This window comes from Phalaenopsis equestris, unplaced genomic scaffold (genome assembly GCF_001263595.1).
Source record: "Phalaenopsis equestris unplaced genomic scaffold, ASM126359v1 Scaffold000803, whole genome shotgun sequence".
In the NCBI taxonomy this organism is placed as follows: domain Eukaryota; kingdom Viridiplantae; phylum Streptophyta; class Magnoliopsida; order Asparagales; family Orchidaceae; genus Phalaenopsis; species Phalaenopsis equestris.
In genome coordinates this window covers 21,148-39,568 of record NW_018165243.1, presented here as the reverse complement: position 1 = coordinate 39,568, position 18,421 = coordinate 21,148, and the positions used below count along the sequence as shown (strand labels likewise).

At 36.8% G+C, this 18,421-nt stretch overlaps 1 protein-coding gene across 1 annotated transcript; it reads right to left on the bottom strand.

The window, feature by feature from the left end:
• Nucleotides 1–310: 310 nt before the first annotated feature.
• On the bottom strand, nucleotides 311–12,355 carry LOC110031348 (pto-interacting protein 1-like). Its single transcript, XM_020734512.1, has 8 exons — nucleotides 12,232–12,355; nucleotides 9,624–9,874; nucleotides 9,162–9,288; nucleotides 2,394–2,667; nucleotides 2,170–2,302; nucleotides 1,976–2,062; nucleotides 503–851; nucleotides 311–420 (listed from the first exon to the last, which is right to left on the bottom strand). Exons 3-8 carry the CDS (start codon nucleotides 9,280–9,282, stop codon nucleotides 311–313), a joined length of 1,074 nt encoding a protein of 357 aa, XP_020590171.1. The 5' UTR covers nucleotides 9,283–9,288; nucleotides 9,624–9,874; nucleotides 12,232–12,355.
• Nucleotides 12,356–18,421: the final 6,066 nt, after the last annotated feature.

Genomic DNA, 18,421 nt, shown 5'->3' with positions numbered 1-18,421 from the left:
CGCCGTACCGTTTGATTCGCATGTTTTCTCAGCTTATCTGAAATTGCTTTGAGTTTTTACACTAAACACAGGCCGCGGGTCGACCTCTTGCGGCCGACCCGTAAACTGCATTTCAGGATAAGCAGCTTATCGTGAAACGCACAAGCTGCCCCAAACAGACCCTTAGTGACTGAATTAAATCAGTATTATTTTCTCTAATCTTTTCGTTCAGCATGTAATTAATTTTTTTTTAAAATTTTACAATTCAGAGATTTTGATTGCATCATTTTGTTCGCGTTTAAATACTTTTACGATTATTACGTTATCTGATTCAACCTCCGGTTCGACCCCCAGTTGAATCAATGAATGTTGAGCCTCTTCCTTCTGATTCGATGTTTGGTCCGGTTTTCATAACCTTGAATTTTGTCGTGAATTTTGATACTATAGTCAATTTAAAAAACGAATGAAAGTGGATGCTAAATTTGTAAATAATAATGTTCCAAGTGCTGGTGTATGTAATTGCCCTCAGGTAAATATGAAAGTTTAGAGGTTAGAAATGTAAATTTGCCAGCAGTAGCATCATAACATATAATAAAACAAAAATCAAAATTTATGTTCTCTTTTTCCCCTAAACATTTCTTTAAATAGTATATATGCAAATCAAAACAAAAAAATAAATTACAGAAAATAGTTCCAAAAGAGGGAATCTGTCTGCGCCAATTTACATGGACATATATATATATATATATAGCATCAGCAACAGAACCACTGACCCGAGAATTGAGAAGAGGCTGAAGAGCTTTGACAACAATGCTCATATTTGGCCGAAAATCAGCTTCATATTGCACACACAAGGCCGCCACTGCAGCAAACTGAGACAAGGAGAATATCATCACATTTGTATTCATTAACATAGTTCAACCAAACCATGACAGATAAATAAAATTAAATTTATTAAAAATGTAGTGATAATTACATTACATACATAGCACACAAAACATTGCTATTTTGCAAAATCTATCACCCAGGTGGTAATTTTGAACTATCGAACTGGTGTATTTACACGTGCCACGATCAAACCATTGAGAATTTGATAAACATGAAAATTATGGTTTGACCAAAATTGAATTTTAAGCTACCGAACCAATGAATTTACACGTGACACAATGAATTTCTCCTCCCTTTAAGACTTCATGAGAAGAATACTCCAAATCAATGGAAAATTTATTTGGCCAAGTTGAATTCAGTCTAATTCAAAGATAAAACTAAGATTAATTCTCTAGAAGATCCATTCATAAAATACACACGGTGAACAACACATTGAGAGATGTACAAGGACTTGGTGTGATAATATCATCTAATGGCTTCAAAGGACAGAATTTGGCATATGATTTGTTTTCCTCTTCCAACTTAGAAATTAAACTAGTCCTTGGATAAATCATTAATTATTGAAGGCTAAGAATTAAAATCTTTTCACTTAATGGGAGGCTCTAAAAAGTCATCATCATTTGGGATGGTAATTATGTTAGAGTTCATCATCTCGCACCAAAGAATCATATGGTTGCCTATTTATATAAGTTTAGAATTTAATATCTAAAAAATCAAAATTTTTTTGGTCCCTTTGACTCATCAAGTCCATCAAAGGCTATGTTTAAATTACCGCATTCGAAAATTAGTTTAAAGCAGAATAAGGAACTCAAGAAGTACCAAAATCTGAGCAAAAAATGTTGTATATATAAAGACATTATGATATATGAAAAGAAATGAGAAAAATGAAGAGCAAAGATAATTTGATGAAGAGCAAAGATAATTTGAAGATTGATCTCAAAATAAAGCAAATGTTGTTTTCATTTTCTCATCAAAATAGTTGGGAAATTTGATTACTAATCTAAACATAAAGAGAGAAATTGAGCGTGAACAAGAAAACTTGAAGCAAGCTTTCTACAGCATCTATAACCAGTAGTATCAGTTAAATAGTAAAATCCAAAATAATTACCTTGGCTACTGCCTTGGGAGGATAGTCTCCTCCTAGCCTCGTGTCAACACATTGACTTACCTTGTCTTCACTAAGCCTCGGCGTTGCCTACATAAAAAAAAGGTATCATCTTACTAACGATTTGAAGGTCAGAGCGCTAACAGAACCTTCTCACATTCGTAGGAACAGACTAAATAGAACCAGAAATTCATTACCCATGTCACAAGACTTTGCTGACCCCGTGGTAACGTATGATCGACAGGCTTACGGCCTGTAAGTAGCTCCAAAAGTACAACACCAAAGCTATAAACATCGCTCTTCGAACTAAGCTGTCCTGTCATCGCATACCTGTCCAACAATAAGAACGATTCAGAGATGACAATATTTGATTTTAGGAGTTGGAAACTTATGGGAGAAACAATATATTAACCAAACTTACTCAGGAGCATGATATCCAAATGTACCAAGTACTCTAGTTGAGTGAAGCCGAGCCGCTGTGTCCGGAGATTGATTCGAAAGATCAAAATCACCAATCTTTGCAACATCTTCGTCGAAAAGAAGGACATTGCTGGATTTGATATCACGATGGATGACGGGGGGTTGTGATTTCTCATGCAAGTATTCAAGTCCTCTTGCTGCTCCTACAGCTATTTTGACTCTCTGAGCCCACGACAGAACTGGACCAGGCTGTGCTCCCTTGACACCTTTACGCCCTGTATTAAGGCAGCAATCAAGCAGCTAAGGTGAACCTAACTCGAATAGATCAAATTGAACGGAAATTAAACAAAGAACCCACTGCACTAGGCATTTATCAGGAGCAATATAGTAATAACTCTAACTCTCATCTGTTGGGATATTGTCCACTTTGACCTAATGGCCTTACGGTTTTATCACATTGATGTACTTTTGAGAAGGTCTCCCATCTTGAGAGTGCTCTGGCAAGAGCACATTTAAGTTGATGATGAAATTCCAACTATTGCACCAAAAGGCGCCGCAATGTTTAAGAGTTCAGTTTAATTCTAAATAAGGAAAATATCAGTTTAAATTTTAATTGCTATAAAACTCTGAGTCTACCATCAGGCCATCACGATCAGTGGCATAGGAGCACAGGGTAAAACAGAGAAAAAACAAGGGAAAAGCAAGCATGAGATTTCATAAAAATATATCAGAATGCTGTTCTGTCACCATGATCAAGAAGAAGCCACATACCTTGTGCACACCATAAACCACAAAACATGACAAATTAAAATCAAAACAGACTTAAAACTTACAAATATCAAAACTACAGAGCAAAATAATAAGGAAAGCAAAGTTAGTTATTGGCAGTAAGTAATACAAGGTTTCTTAGGATGCTTCCTATTAGATTATAATGACCATCCCTGTGCCATTATTACTTATTATTTGATTTTATTCCTTGATTACGTAATTAACCTTTTGCTTTATTCTGTTTTTATTTCTTTCTTATTTATTTTATTCTTTTTCATTACTTCACATTATTATGCCTATTGTAATTAGGTTTAAACACCCCACTTCCTATCAATGAAATTGAGCCGGTCAATTCCAAATCCTAACATGGTATCAAAGCCTAAACCTAGATCTAGCAGCCCCCGAGCTTCTCTACCAGTTCCAGCAGCCGCTGCCTCCACCTCATTTCCTTTCCCTGCAGAAAATCCTGTGAGAAACCTCCAGCGTGAGAGCAATATTTTTTCCCCATCTCCCGTGAGAAACCTCCAGTGCGAGAGCAATATTTTTTACCCATCTCCTGTGAGAAACCTCCAGTGCTAGGAATCCTACCGTGAATCCAAGGAGCTTTTCCATCTCTGAGAACATTCAGTGCCATGAGATTCCACTCTCCGGTGAGATTCTAATCATCCCAGACGGCTTCCAATTCCCTGGTCCCGTGAGATTCCAACTCCTATGAGAAACCAAGAAGCTTTCCCAGCCGCTGTCTTCCACCTAAAGGAGTCCAAAAGGTTCCTGTCCGCAAGATTTCGCCTATGAAGCTCCTCCTGCAGGCTCCTATCCGTCTGATACCCCCATTGTTTTGCAAAAATAATTCCTACAATTGTATCTGTTTGTCGCGATTCAAAAAAAAAAAAATCATCGATGACTCATAACCACAACAACATATCCTTTGGCTCAGTCGAAATTATGGTTGATTCTTTCAATGAATCACCTCAGAATGCGTTCTTGACTCCACCGGAGGATCAACTCCAACCTCCGCTTCTTTGCAGACTGGAGGCAGAAGCCAACAAGAATTTCTCGATCACAACTCATAAATTGAACGACAATAACTTCCTATAATGATCCTAAGTGGTATCGTTGTTCATCAAAGGATGTCGGAAATTCGATCATCTCACAGGTATGATTCATAAGCCTCCAAAGACTGACCCGACATATGGAGTTTAGGGAGTGGAGAACTCCATGGTCATGTCTTGGATAATCAACTTCATGAAGACTTCAACTGGTCGTTCGTACATGTTCCTCCCTTCAGCTAGTGCTCTCTAGAAGGCTGCTCGCGATACCTACTAAGAGGTAAGAAATTCTGGCCAACTCTATGAGGTATCCGAGAAGATCTGGAAAACAAAACAAGGATCAAGGACCGCGACCCAGTATTATAATGACCTAGTTGCATTATGGGTGGAACATGACTTGTATTACGATTACACTTGGAATTCTCTGGCCGACTTATCCCCCTTCCAAAAGATTGTAAAAAAGGATCGTATGTTTCAATTCCTTGTTGGTCTTAACAAAGACCATGACGAAGTTCGGGGCCGTATTCTTGGTCCAAACCCTCTTCTTTCAACTGGAGCACTATTTGAGATCAAGGCGGACGACTCAGTTGGGTTGGTTGGCACTGTTTCGACCCTAAAGAACATTTGTTTTGGTGGTTGCACTCCCCGATTTTGTTCCACATTGAAGTCGGCGGATCCACGACAAAAAAATTGAGGCTTAGGTTGTTTAGATTGTTGAATTACTGCTTTATAAGCAAAGTTAATGACTTGTGACAGGAACCAAACAAAATTCGTTTCTAATTTCTCTTGTATTCATTCTTTCAAGCCACAATATATCTAGCTACTAATTGCTGATCCGTTACAATCAGGTAATTTAGTGCACAACCTATAAAATTCTTCCATATAAGCACTCACATTTCGATCATTTTTGTCACATCTTTGGTACTATAGATAAAACAATTGCTTATATTTGGTGGGAATAAAATGACCTCGAAATAATTATTTCATATGATTCCAACTCTAAACCTTTCGATGCTCCTCACTTTTCCGAGTTTGAACCAATTGAATCCACCAAGCCCCTGCTCCCCCTTTCAACAGACATGTGACATACTAGACTGTTTCTCCGGCGAGATGTCACTGTATTCGAAGAAGGAATCTACCGTTTGTTCCCAATCCAAGTAATATTCAATGTGCAAATGCCCATCAAAAGGAGGTATATCTAATTTTACTTTGAATTCACCTTGCAGTCGATTCCCAGAACCTCTTCACAGTGGAGGATTGCCCCGTGTTTCATTCTCACTATCTGAATCGGAATCCACGATCTCTACCTTGCGTCGAGATTTATTCCCTCTTCAAATTCGACATTAGGGTAGGTCAACTCAAATGATCTGAATTTGCTGGAATGGAATCTCTCATGGCTGGTACGGCTGCGAAGCTTACCGGTGTGGTTGCTGGTGGGAAAAGATCTCAGCTCCTCAGATTTCGAAGCTCACGTTGTGTCTCCATTACGAACTGTTAGAAACTGATTTCGATCGTCTCCACCTTACAAATAAGGGTAGTGAGCACAGCTTGTAGAGTTTCCCGACCGCTTACATCATCGCCGATGGGATGTCTGCTGGGTTCGACCATGGCTCTGATACCAAAATGGTGTAAAACCAGGCAAACGAAAGAGCAAAGAAACAAAGCAGAACAGCATAATATATTTCTGTTGATAAATTCAGTAAAAAGCTGATGACAATCTTCTCCACTATCCTTCTATACTTCTTTAAGGTAAAGATAATAGCAAGTATTACTATTAAGTGTTACTATTAAGCAATGTAGTATAAAGGAAATTAATAACAGGATAATTCGGTCCAATCCGCCCTTCGACTACACCACATAGAGATTGAAGATGTAGAAAGTAGAGGATGTGAGCAAATCTGGTGGCAAGTCTTACAATGTAACCGTTGTTGTTAATTCCCTTCGTTATGGGAATTGGTTCGACATTTATTAGGCTCAAGTTAGAGGAGGTGCATGGGGCATAACGTTCCACATTTCTGTTCACTTTCAAAGCTCCTGCCAAAGCAATTTATAAACTAAACATATGAGTCGGAGGTGAGGCTGTGAGATACTCCATGAAGTGAACAATCACATGAAAAATGTTATAATGAAAGCATCGAAAGTTCTTTTACAAACTACAAAATATGTCATTCTAGAAAATCTGTCAATGACAAATTGTGTAGAATATGCCTCTCACATGGTTCGTTGCAAACCCAATGTAATATCGAGGTTAAAATCTTCCCAAATCAAACCAAGAATTGGCAAAGGATTGTAAACCTGAGGGCTATTATTTTATAAGTTTGGCACTCTAAGCACCTATTAACAAATTGAGTCATGCCCAAATGAAAAACTGGCCAAAGAAACCTGGATTGTAGAGGGAAACGGTTTTCTCGTTCCCCACATGAGCTACCAATATGCTCATTTGCACCACTTTGATGAGCTAATCCAGCATGGATGTATCCCAAATAGATAATTGGTTTCCCTTAAATAGATAACGAATGACAAATTGAATAGTCAATTGGGTGTGCTCCATGCGCTGGCTCTAGGGAATAAAAAAGTTCTTATCGCAGCTATATAAATACTTCATCCTATGATCTCCATACGTAGAATAGTGACGAGGGAAGTTTGTTAGCTAAGTGCATCAACAACCCGATTTTGGCGAGCTAGCTTTATGCTTTAGCAAAAAGAGTAGCCATCGTGTGTGCATATGACTCAAATCTTTGTGAGTAGAAGAATTATAAAGCTTGTGATGACTACATGGTACAAAGTCATAATGGAGTAAATAATGCACCCATTGTTTGAGTGACCTAATAAATACATATAGCTCTTGTTTGTATAGTCCACTTTTATTCAGGACTGTCAGATTTCTCGCTGAAAAATTCAATCGGATGATTCTCCTGCAAGAGATCAACCCCGATCGCCACTGATGCTGCATCATTATTGACATGGAAAGGGCTTGTTAAAGTTGGGATTGCCAAAACAAGAGTCGGGTTCCCTGACTTGATGGCCTTGGATGAATTGATGGTAGAAATAAGCTAATTCATGGAAACTTCGAATGTCAATTAGACAAATGGGCGTCAGCCAAACTGAAATGGCTGCAACTTCCCTTACATCTGTTCATACACCAGTTGCAATCCCTAGTTGTGCGAGAGCAAAAAGATCTTTACAGATGCTTTAAATTGTCATTGTAGAAAATACAATAGACTAGTATATAATCAAAATATATAATAAAAAAAGAACCAAAGAAGAGTTTAAACACCTCATTTACGAGCCTCAAAAAGATGCAAGGCACGTTGAAATATTTGAAAAGCATGACTTTCCATTCATATAATCCCTCACAAATCTTAAAAACAATTTTCGACTCAACTGGTCAAATGGGGATATGATGTTAGCCACTTTGTAAATGCAATTTGGAGAAGATGATGTAACTGACCGATTTGTCTAGCTTTTTTCCCAAAAGCGCCATGGGAAAATGATAGCATTTTCTAATTTTCTTAATAGACTTATTGTCAACCCACATTATCCAACGACCATTTTCTTCAGTACAAGCAATGTTGGAACATCACAAGGGCTCAAGCTATGTTAAATGAATTGTTTGTCTAGAAATTTGTCTACCATAACCAGCAGCACTTAGTATTTTTAGAGCCATTTTATATCGTGTCAGGTTGGGAAGAGCAGCACCAGAAGTCTGATCAATCTGATGTGAGATTGCTTGAAGTGATGGAAGTTGGAAAGAGAGTGCAGTTGGGTCGATGTCTTCAAATAATTGGAGCAATTGCCACACCTCCCTCAGCATTTGAGTAGCAGGTGTCTCAAGATTATGTTCGACTAACACTTAGGCAAAAAGTCAGGAAGTTTCCCTGCTTGCACTAATCAATGTGATACGGGAGTTGACCCTAAAACCGAAATAGAAATAAAATATTATTGTTGCAATTCAAATAGATTACAATGACAACTATTCAAAACAGGAAATAAACGATAATAAACATAAAAGGACACTTTAGGGGAAGGTGGCAGGGGGCTGTCAAGGAGTTTGGAGGATTGGCGGCACCCCTGGGTGGACTGGAGGGGCTGGGAGGGCAGCAGAGCAAAGGGTTGGAAGGGAATTACAGTTGAGAGGAACAGGTAGGGTGAAGGGACGGCTAGAATCCAGGGGAGGCTGGCTGAATGGGAAGGCTGGAGGAGGGGAATTACAGAAACCTGGGAGGGGTCACAGCAGGAAGGAAAATGCTGGTAGAGGTGGTTGGGAGCTGGTAGGTGCAGGAACCAGTGACAGGACGACTGCTGAAGCAGCGGCAGCAAGGTAAAAAGGGACAAACACATACCACCTCTGAATGAGTTACAGTCGGAGTACATCCCTAGAAGGGAAAAGGTCTGTCCTGACAGAAAACTCAGTAAGAACTGAACCCTAGAACAGAAAAGAACGTATTTGTAATAGGGGATAACTAGGAGAGGGAAATCCCTCTTGTGAGACAGCCCTAACCCAAGTAGGGTTCGGCCGGCCCCCTCCAGTCCCCCGTCAATGACTCCAGATGTGATTATTCATTTCACGGCCAATGGAGATTGAGCATATTGTATTTATAGTATATAAGTTGTGGGATGTGCTTTGCATGAATGCAGGTCAAAGGGAAAACCTATATAATTCATAATAGCATATCCCATTTCCCATATCTAGGTTTAGATCCAAGTCAATTTATTAGCACTGTTGAGGTTTCAAATTCTAAAATTAAATATTTGGATTTGTGCCCGGTTCAACTAAAACAATTCCCGAAAATACTAAGTTATTAACAAGGTGTACTCGCCTTATTATCTTATCTTAAAACTCCAAAGAACATATAATTTTGCAATTTCAAATAAAAGCAGGCATACATGGCGATGATAAAATCAAAGCAATCAAACATAAATGTATACTTAGCATTTCATTAATTATTTACCATGAAGGATGTCATGAAGAGAGCCATTTGTTGCAAACTCGTATGCGAGGACACGTAGACTGCCATCAATACAGTATCCAAGCAGTTGAATAACATTTTCATGATTCAATCTTGAAACCATTGACACCTAAAGATCAATTATACAAGGGAGACTAGTACATACAACATAAAGAAAAATTACATAAGTAGCACACAATTCTTATGTATTTACATCTCACACCAAAAAATTCGTATTTATGCACATAAACCTTTGGTGTTTTAAGCCCATGCATGAAAAAGATAGATTTCACTTTCAAAAAGAGGTAATAGTGTAATTCTTTATGTGAAATTAGAGATTTGAGTGCTGTGTGTGTAAAATTAAAAATTTCAGTGGGAGAGATGTAAATACATAAGAATTGTGTGCCATGTATGTAAATGTCCAAAAAAATAAACCTCAAAAAAGGATGGAATTGCAGAAGTCACCTGAGCCAGAAATTCTTGATCAGGCTGCTTACTGGCATCTAATTTTTTTAATGCAGCAGCTTTCTCGTTTTCTAGTAAGCCATAATAGACTCGGCCATAAGAACCTTCTCCTATTAAAGAATTGCTTCCAAAATTATCAGTTAATGCCTTTATTTGTTCCACAGGAATAGCTGGAACTTCAATAGGCTGCACTTTAACACTCTGAGCACCCTTCAGGGTAGCATCAGATGCACGAAAACCTCCGTCATTGCCTGCATGTTCATTACTTTGCAAACTGTTAGATGATAATGACTATATGAATAATTTTAAGGAGATTGACATATATACCACCCAATTCTTATGTATTTACATATCTAACGCCTAAAGTTTTATTTTTACATCTATACCTCCCAAATCTTTCATATCCCATAAAAAATACCACCATTTTAATTTTTAAAAAGTAAAATACACCTTTTCATGCATAGGGAAGGTGGCCTGTATGTAAAAATTGAAGTTTAGGCGTGAGATATGTAAATTCATAAGAATTGAGTGGTATGTATGAATATCTTATAAATTTAATTAAATAAACCTAATTTAGTTAGCCAATCCTGCAATGTTTAGAAAGAGACAGACTAGCCTTCCATATCATCAAAACTAAATATATAGAAGCTAGAATTCTTCTAATTTTTTTTTAGTGAATAAATTCAAATGTGCAACATTTACATCTGTAATGTATTACTACCAGTTAATAGTTACTCTAGGGATATCAATTTAGCTAATATAGCCTTTTGAATAAGTTATATGAACAACTTTACCATTTTAGAATAATGCATTTACCTGACTTACATGCTAACCATGGTTCATGAATCAAATTTGTTTCTCACTTAACAAAAAGCCAAGCATATAATAGTTACATAGCATGAATTATAATGGATCAAATCATCTATTTCCATACAATAAAGTACGAAATGAGAAAATTACTAGAAAAATTACATACATGCCACAATTCTTATGTATTTACATATTTAACTCCTAAAATATGATATTTACAATCAAGACACATTGCTGTCATAAAGCTAAGCATGAAAAGGTGTATTCACTTTTAAAAAGTTAATAATAGTAGTATTTTTGATATGATGTTAAAAAGTTGAGTTCCATGTATGTAAATATGAAAGTTCAGGTGTTAGATATGTAAATAGATAAGAACTGCTTGGTATGCATGCAAATGCCCCAAAAGATACTACCAGATGATTTCTTTGCAGAAAAAGCAGCTCCATTATCATTTGTCTTATGATTATCTGATCCTCCACAGCATGAAAAGCACGACATTTTTCTCTATTTTACTTCCCTATTAGAATAAGAACATTCTTGTAATTTCAGGAAAAAAAAAAGAATCAATAATAATAAAAGTAATGCATTTACAAGAGATAAATCGCTAGAATCATAATGATTCTATAAAGAGCGAAACAAACATGTGCATCCTCCATGTCCTATCCCTACCCAAGCCAGATTCCAAAATTATCACCAAAATTCGCCTTTTTATCAACTATTTAACTTTATGAATCTTTGTTTATCATTCAATTCTACAGCCTCCCTTCCAAGGGGCGCGTACTGGGATTTGGGCCAAAAACAATTGGAAGTCAATAATCTAATGTTATATTGTTTCCCCCATTGATCCAATGCCTAATCCAAATCCTAGCTCATAATTTCCAACAAAATATTGGTGAAAGTTTACACCGACGAGTTCTAACAGGGCACCAGAAGAAAACAAGAAGTGAATTTAACTTGATAGTCATTCACAGATAAAAAAAATCAATCTTTAAAATCATCAACGCACATATGCTTATAAAAAAGATACAAAATGTGTCACACTGACACTGTAGAATTGGTAATATATCCATATCATTTCAAAGCCTTTGTTTTTCTTCTAAACCAGGTTACCATCATCTAAACCAATCCTCATACTGTACAAAGATCATTAGAAATAGCTTTCTCATAGCTCAGCATCACTGCACAGATAGAAGCATCAATCTATAATCATCAAATCAAAGAGAAAGAGAGAGTTACGCACTCTGAAGGATGATCTGATACATCAATCAGCCATTTCTCACCATTCTTAAATCATCGATAACAAGTGCTACGCTCTAAGCCAATATAATCCACCTGAAACCAAAACCCCCTTCAACCACAATAAGAATTTGATCTTTCAACACACTTTAAGAACATGTGGTCAACGTCTAATTGAGAATAAATCTACTTTATTCGACCCAGACAGAATTCCTTCATCTGCATATCTTAATTTGTACGTATATTATTGACAACAGGTAAGCTCAATAATTCCCCCAAAATTATAGCACAAAATTAGGAATATTCGACGAGCCAGAATCACGAGAGTTCACATAGAAGTAACCTCGGATTTCAAACACAAAATCTTCCAATCTAACTTGAAATCCAGATCAAATCCAGTAGAAAAAACATCAGAGAAAAAGAGGGTTCAAAAACAAATAAAGCGAATTCTCTGAAAGCACAAATCCGGAATAAGATCTACAAAAAAGGAAAGCGGGGGGCGGGGGGTGTGGACGGGGAGGGAAATCAGAAGCTTCGTTAGGACATGAATTTCACATCCTACCTTCTGTTATGAACCCGGCGGCCGTCGGCGAAGTACGGTGATGAACTGCGGCGGCAGAGTGCACGCGAGCAAAAGAACTCTGGGAACCGCCGGGAAGGTCTGAGTGAGTCTTACAAGGCTTTAAGTAGAAAGCGCACACATTTCTGCTCCGTGGAAAACGGTGGGGTCACCGTTGTAAGATCAAAGGTTAGATTTTTTTTTTTTTGTTTGGGCGGGGACAATTACATATAGATCACATAAATTTTGTTATTTACAACTTTGCCATTCTCTTTCACCTATTTTTCAAATTCTCACTCAAATATCAAAATTCATGATAAAGCCCCAACTCATATTTTTCATTTTTATTAAATTCTCAATAATTTTATTGTGGCATGAATTAATGCATCAATTTAATAGTTAAAAAATAATCACTCATATGATTAATTTACAAATATAAGTATTTCGAGTGGTCTATAAGTACTTATCCTTTTTTTTTCTCCCACGTACTAAAAGAGTCAAACGTGGCATATGATGACTTTAAATTTAAGATCTCATGAGAAATATAAAACTCTCAATTATTTGGCCAAGATATATTACATAAGCTAGAATCATATTTGAACATGTGTTCAAATCATTTTTGAATATATGTTTTCTATTAATTAAATCTTGCTTAAATCTTATAATGATTTGAATTGTGTTTACATTTTTGGGAATTTACTTACATATCACACAATTCTTATGTATTTATATATTTGTTGCGTGACACAAAATTCACGGCAGTAGAATTACTAATTGATGTATTGGCGTTGCATGAAGATAGACACAAGAGTATACAATAAAAAGGTAGAAGAAAATACATTAGGATTTTTTACGTGGAAAAATTTGGAAATAAGAAAATATCATGAGACTCAACCAATCAAAGTAATTCACAATAAGTGAGTACAAAGATATACCATTTTCTCATGACATGAAGGATAAGGTTACAATTTTACACTAGTATATATACAATGTATAGAAAACTTTTAGGAGTCCCGAAAAAATCATTGTATTCATAATATGGTGGTCGTAAGTAATGATCGGTAAAACTTATCAACAGATTTTCAATATGATGTCATATATTATGATCGTATTTTAGATACAACATTAGCAAGTAGAGGTTGCTAACGGTGGCAAGCAGGATCAGTTAGATGTGATAGATGGTGGCTGACATGAGATTTTTGATGGCGGTATGTGGTTACGGTGGTCGAAAGTTAACTTCTAGTCTTTCAGTATGGAGTTGTATGTCATGATATTATTTGGGATACATTGTTTGCAAGCGGGGGTTGCCAATTGCGACGAACAGGGGTGGCCAGCAGTGGTTGACGGTGGTTTGCAACTATGAAGGCAGGAAGTTATTATCTAGTATTTGGTCTAGAATAGGTTCTAGTGTTCCTTCTCTTCCCCCTCCCCCTCAGGTGAAGAGAGGGGGTCTATCTATGGCCTTTGTGGTTGGGCCATTTAGATCTTTTGGCAAATAATTTATCCAAACACCTAATCAGATGACCTAAATCGATTCCCATTGATTATAGAGTTTTTTTTAATGATTTGAGAGCCTAAATGACCATGAAATCAAGCAAGGTTAGACTTGTTGGATTTCTCTCGTCGAGACACTCGATTTAAATATAAATATGTCAAATTTTAAGTTCATTTGACCTTCAATTGACAATCCAAAACCTTCAAAAGTGCTTTAATAGCTTTATTGGATTCAGATCGAACCAATTTTGGTATTCAATTTGTCTTGTCGGGACGATTAGTTTGAATATAACCTTTCAAAAGTTGGGGCTTTAGATGATATTTAATTTGAATATAGAGTGTTTCTTGCTTAAAAATGCCTTAAGATTCATGCCAAATAATAAATTATATTGACGATGCATAAGTTGCACCCCTACTCCGAGTGATGTTGATTGTTTCGCCTAAAAATAAATATTCCATAAATTTATATTTTGAGACATTTTGATTTATCCTTGGGTACTTTGGAAATATCCAGGTCTCGTACTGAGCCTGTAAGTATTGCTTGGTTTCTTACTATGATGATCATAGTGAAATGGAAAATGGACAAACTCATGCATCACTTGTTTAGATGTTTAGAAAATATGAAGAGTGAATTTCTCCTTGGTGAAGAGACTCTTTCATCTCAAGAATAAGACTGCCCCTGCGATCTTCTTAGTTAGAAAATTAGTAATGACATCATCAATATGAATCAAAGGTTTAGAGTGTTGTGTGTCTCATGAAAGAAGATATATCCTAGCATTTCTCACCAGAACATTTGCCACACAGTCAAACGGTGCCGAAAAAGGATTCTCACTAGAGGGATTTGAATGTCCTGTTGGGCTGGAACGAATGAAGGGACCTATTCTTGGTGATGTTGTTGAGCCCAAAATAACTTATTTCTGGTCCTTTAGGCTCTCCTGCCTAGCCCAAGGGAAGGAGAAGCCTCAGAAAGACCTAAAACGAAGGAGAATTGGACAACAGTTAAACAAATCGAAGGTGTGACCATAAGAGTAACTATGGTCTTCCTAGAGATAATCGACAGTGCACGGTCCTTGAGAGTAGATAGCCTAGAAAACACAGAATGACCGCCAAATAGTCTTCACTCTTATTTGAGGAAGGGATAGTACCGACACAAGCAACCACAACGAGAAAAGTTCTATATGCACGACTCCCCTTCCTCTAAGGAAGGCACATGACAGATGTCTCAACAGGCGTAGGATTACCAAGGGCAATCCTAACAAGATACTTTAAGGAACTAAAGTTGATGATCCCCTCTTCTATATGAAAAACACTAAGAAAAATATAACAATGTTCTCCTCAAAAGATGTGATAGCAATCATTTTCTACCATCTATATCATGTCAATCAGAAAAAACTACCATCAAATTCAAAAAAAAAGTTGAAGGTATAATCAAAATATATAACAACACCAATTTCATATGGAAATACAGTAACTGAAATACTGAGGGTATGAAAGGGACAAAATAACATAAAAATGCTAAGCTTGACAACTGATTCATTGATTGAATTTCAAGGTCAAGGGTAACAAAAATGACAAAAAGATGAATAATGCATCACAAAAATGTAAGCAAGACTTGTAAAATGAAGAGCGAGTCTCATCCCAAGCAGAGTTGCCAGTTTTATTTTAATCCTTTTTAACTCAACTTGTCTGATTCTCGTCTTACAGTTCTCCTTTCCAAATAACCTTATTTCTTGGATCAGCAAAAATGATTGAAAAATTAGAAAGAGAAAATACAATGAAACTAGACAAACAAAATAAAAAAAAAATACGTGAAGAATTTTTATGAAGTAGACTTGGTGTGATAAATCAAGAGTGTATGCTCAAAACAAAATCAGGTTAAAACCTTTTAAAAGCATATCCATACAGAAAACCATATATAAATTACACACATTTATAACCAAAGAACCAAAAGTTATATTTTTTAAGAGGGTGAAGAGCAACTCACAAAGTAATGTGTCCCTTTGATTAATTGCATCTTGGGATACCCAAGAATACTCTTGATTACATGAATCTTCTTAATCGTTGGCATCTGTTTTAAATTCCTTGCACATTGAACATTTTTTCGAGTGACAATGGATTATATTAGATTTTTACATAATATCTTGTCATTCGATGAGTCCATAGAGCCATCAGTGAGCACTTCTTGTGCCAGACTAAGAGTTTACCTGATTCTGGTTGTGCTCAAAATCGGCTATCGTCAGTCGACATCGGTTCCTCATTATGAGGTGAGCCTAACAACCATTCTGGTTTTTGGAGGTCACACATTAGTCATTTTGGATTTTCAGTGGCTTGTACGAGTCATAAACTCTCTTTCACAGAACTTCGAACGTCGAAAGATCCTAAGGGCTCGGTGTGACCACGCCTAGAGTGGGTGTGGGCACACCTAGCCCTTAACGTGATTGTTGATCTCATTTTTTATGAGGTCTTATAACACTTCTTATATTTTATCTTTTCTCGCATATTATTATTTTTACATCAACTATTTTTATTAATAAAAATATTTTCTTTTGATTCCCTAAGTATATCTCGTCACCTGTTTAATAAATGTTTGTTATTTTATCTCACATAGAATTAGTTTTTTAATGAACATCCCAAATCCTCAAATCTAGAAGTTTACTCAAAAAAATAATTTATTTGTGTCTTTTAGGTGCCACAATCTGATTTTATGGCAATAATTTATTGTATTTTTTATCTTCCGACTTGTCTTAAAGTCTATAACTAACAATCGATGTTGAGTACTTAAATTTTTATTTGAAATGACCTTACAATGTTTAAAAAATATATGAGTAAAAATAGAGTTTAGTTGTTCCATATGTAAATACATAGGATATGGGTGGTATGCGGTAAATATTCTTAGTCCACATAACAAAATATCAAACTAACACTGCTCTTTAAATCGAAAAACATATGCATCTATCAAGTGCTTAGGATATCACATTGGATCACTTGTTAAAAATGTTTGATTTTTTAAAATAAATTTGTAAATTTTTAAGTACAAATATATATATATATATATTCTGTTTGCATATATATTAGTTCGAGAGCTCAGTTCGGCCAATTACGAGTTGAACCCATATAGTTTGATTCAGCCCTCCTAGCCGAGTGCGAACAAAGAAAGATAAATCGAGTCAAACAAGAACCTATGTTTCACAAGCCAATTTTGAACATAAATAAATTCAAACGAGCCAGGCAAGCATCAAGTTTGAGCTCGCTCAAGCTCGGGGTTGAGGACAGGGTGGCAAATAAAATATCAATGTTTAGGTGTTAGATATGTAAAGACAAAGGATTGGGTACATGCATATAAATATCTCCCTTTTAACTGTATATTTATATAATTATTAATATATAAGAATTGCGTGGTATGAATGTAAATTTTTGGTTTTTAAGAGTTGGCCCACCGGAGCGACGAGGTGACCGGCCAGTGGATGGCCAGCCGGAGGGGGAGGTGTCCGGTGTCAGTAGAAAGCCAGCTTCAGGCTAGGTGGTAGACAAGATTTGATGGCATTTATGTAAACCTGTTATTTGTGAGATGGCCGGCTGAAGCAGTGAGGAGGTCGACCAGTGGATGGCCGGCCGGAGGGGGAGGTCGTTGGCTTGTAGGCGACCAGCCGGCGGGTGAAGCGACGCGAACTACCATGGCAGAGGGGAGATGTGGTCAGCCAATAAGTGGTAGGCCTGCAGGTGAGGTGGCAGGTTAGAGGTTGACCGATAAGATTGTGGCGTTCATGTAAATTTTTGTTTCTAAAAAAGTTGGTCAATTGAGGTGGCAAGACCGACTGAGGTGGCCATCCAGATGGTCCTTTATATGACCAACTTAAGTGGTCAAACTTGCAAGTTTGTGGTTGCTGGTGCTTTTTCGGCGACGATAATTCTTCTGGCTCAGTGAGGTCGTATTTTTGGGCTATACATGAGCATTTGAGTTTTATACTTCTTGAAGGCGAAACTGTGATAAGAATGTAAAACTCATTAGTCTCGAAAGCATCATTTCATAAGCTATAAATTTTTAAGAGTCTTATTGCCGTCTTTCAGTAATTAAGTGTTTTGAAAAAATAATCAACTGCTAGTGTTCAGATCTTTGGAGAATATAATCAATCTTGCTTTTAAGTTTTTTGAGTAGAAAAATTTTCATAACTAAAAACTCAGCGGATCTCACCTTATGTTAGGTATTAGGCGATATTGTAGCTGCTTTCATAAGGGTAACCACCGAGACTTGCCTGTGGGAGGATTTGTGTTGTACCCATTATAGATCTTGTCGCTTCGAAACAGGAAACCACCTCCATAGCTGCTTTCGACTTAAACTTTTAGAATGGGTTCTTGGAGATTTCTTGAAAGGGAGAAGAAGCTTTTTTTTCTCATCCCGAGCAAAGACTCGGGTCGAGTTAGAGCTTTGGAATACTCATCTTAGAGAAGAGACTTGAAGAGAGAGTAATCCCTCCGAGGAGAGGCTTAAACAGGATCTGCATGTTTATCCCAGGAGAGAGTATTTTTTGTTTTTTTATTTGGAATGCTCTCCCAAGGCCTAAAAAATGGGGAAAATATTTGCGTACATAAGATGTACGCAGCTCTGCGTACATCAGAGGTTATTCAGGGGGTACAATGGGGTTATATCTGGGTTATACCCCCTTGTAACCTCCGGTATAACCCGGATATAACTCCCCTG

What these genes read in the sequence shown, in the direction of transcription:
- LOC110031348 (XM_020734512.1), bottom strand. Translation starts at nt 9,282, where the DNA reads ATGGTTTCAAGATTGAATCATGAAAATGTTATTCAACTGCTTGGATAC. An exon ending in CTCCCAAGGCAGTAGCCAAG is followed by an intron (nt 852 to 1,975) that starts GTAATTATTTTG and finishes TCCTTGTCTCAG; the next exon opens with TTTGCTGCAGTGGCGGCCTT. An exon ending in ACTTTCATATTTACCTGAGG is followed by an intron (nt 421 to 502) that starts GCAATTACATAC and finishes AATTGACTATAG; the next exon opens with TATCAAAATTCACGACAAAA.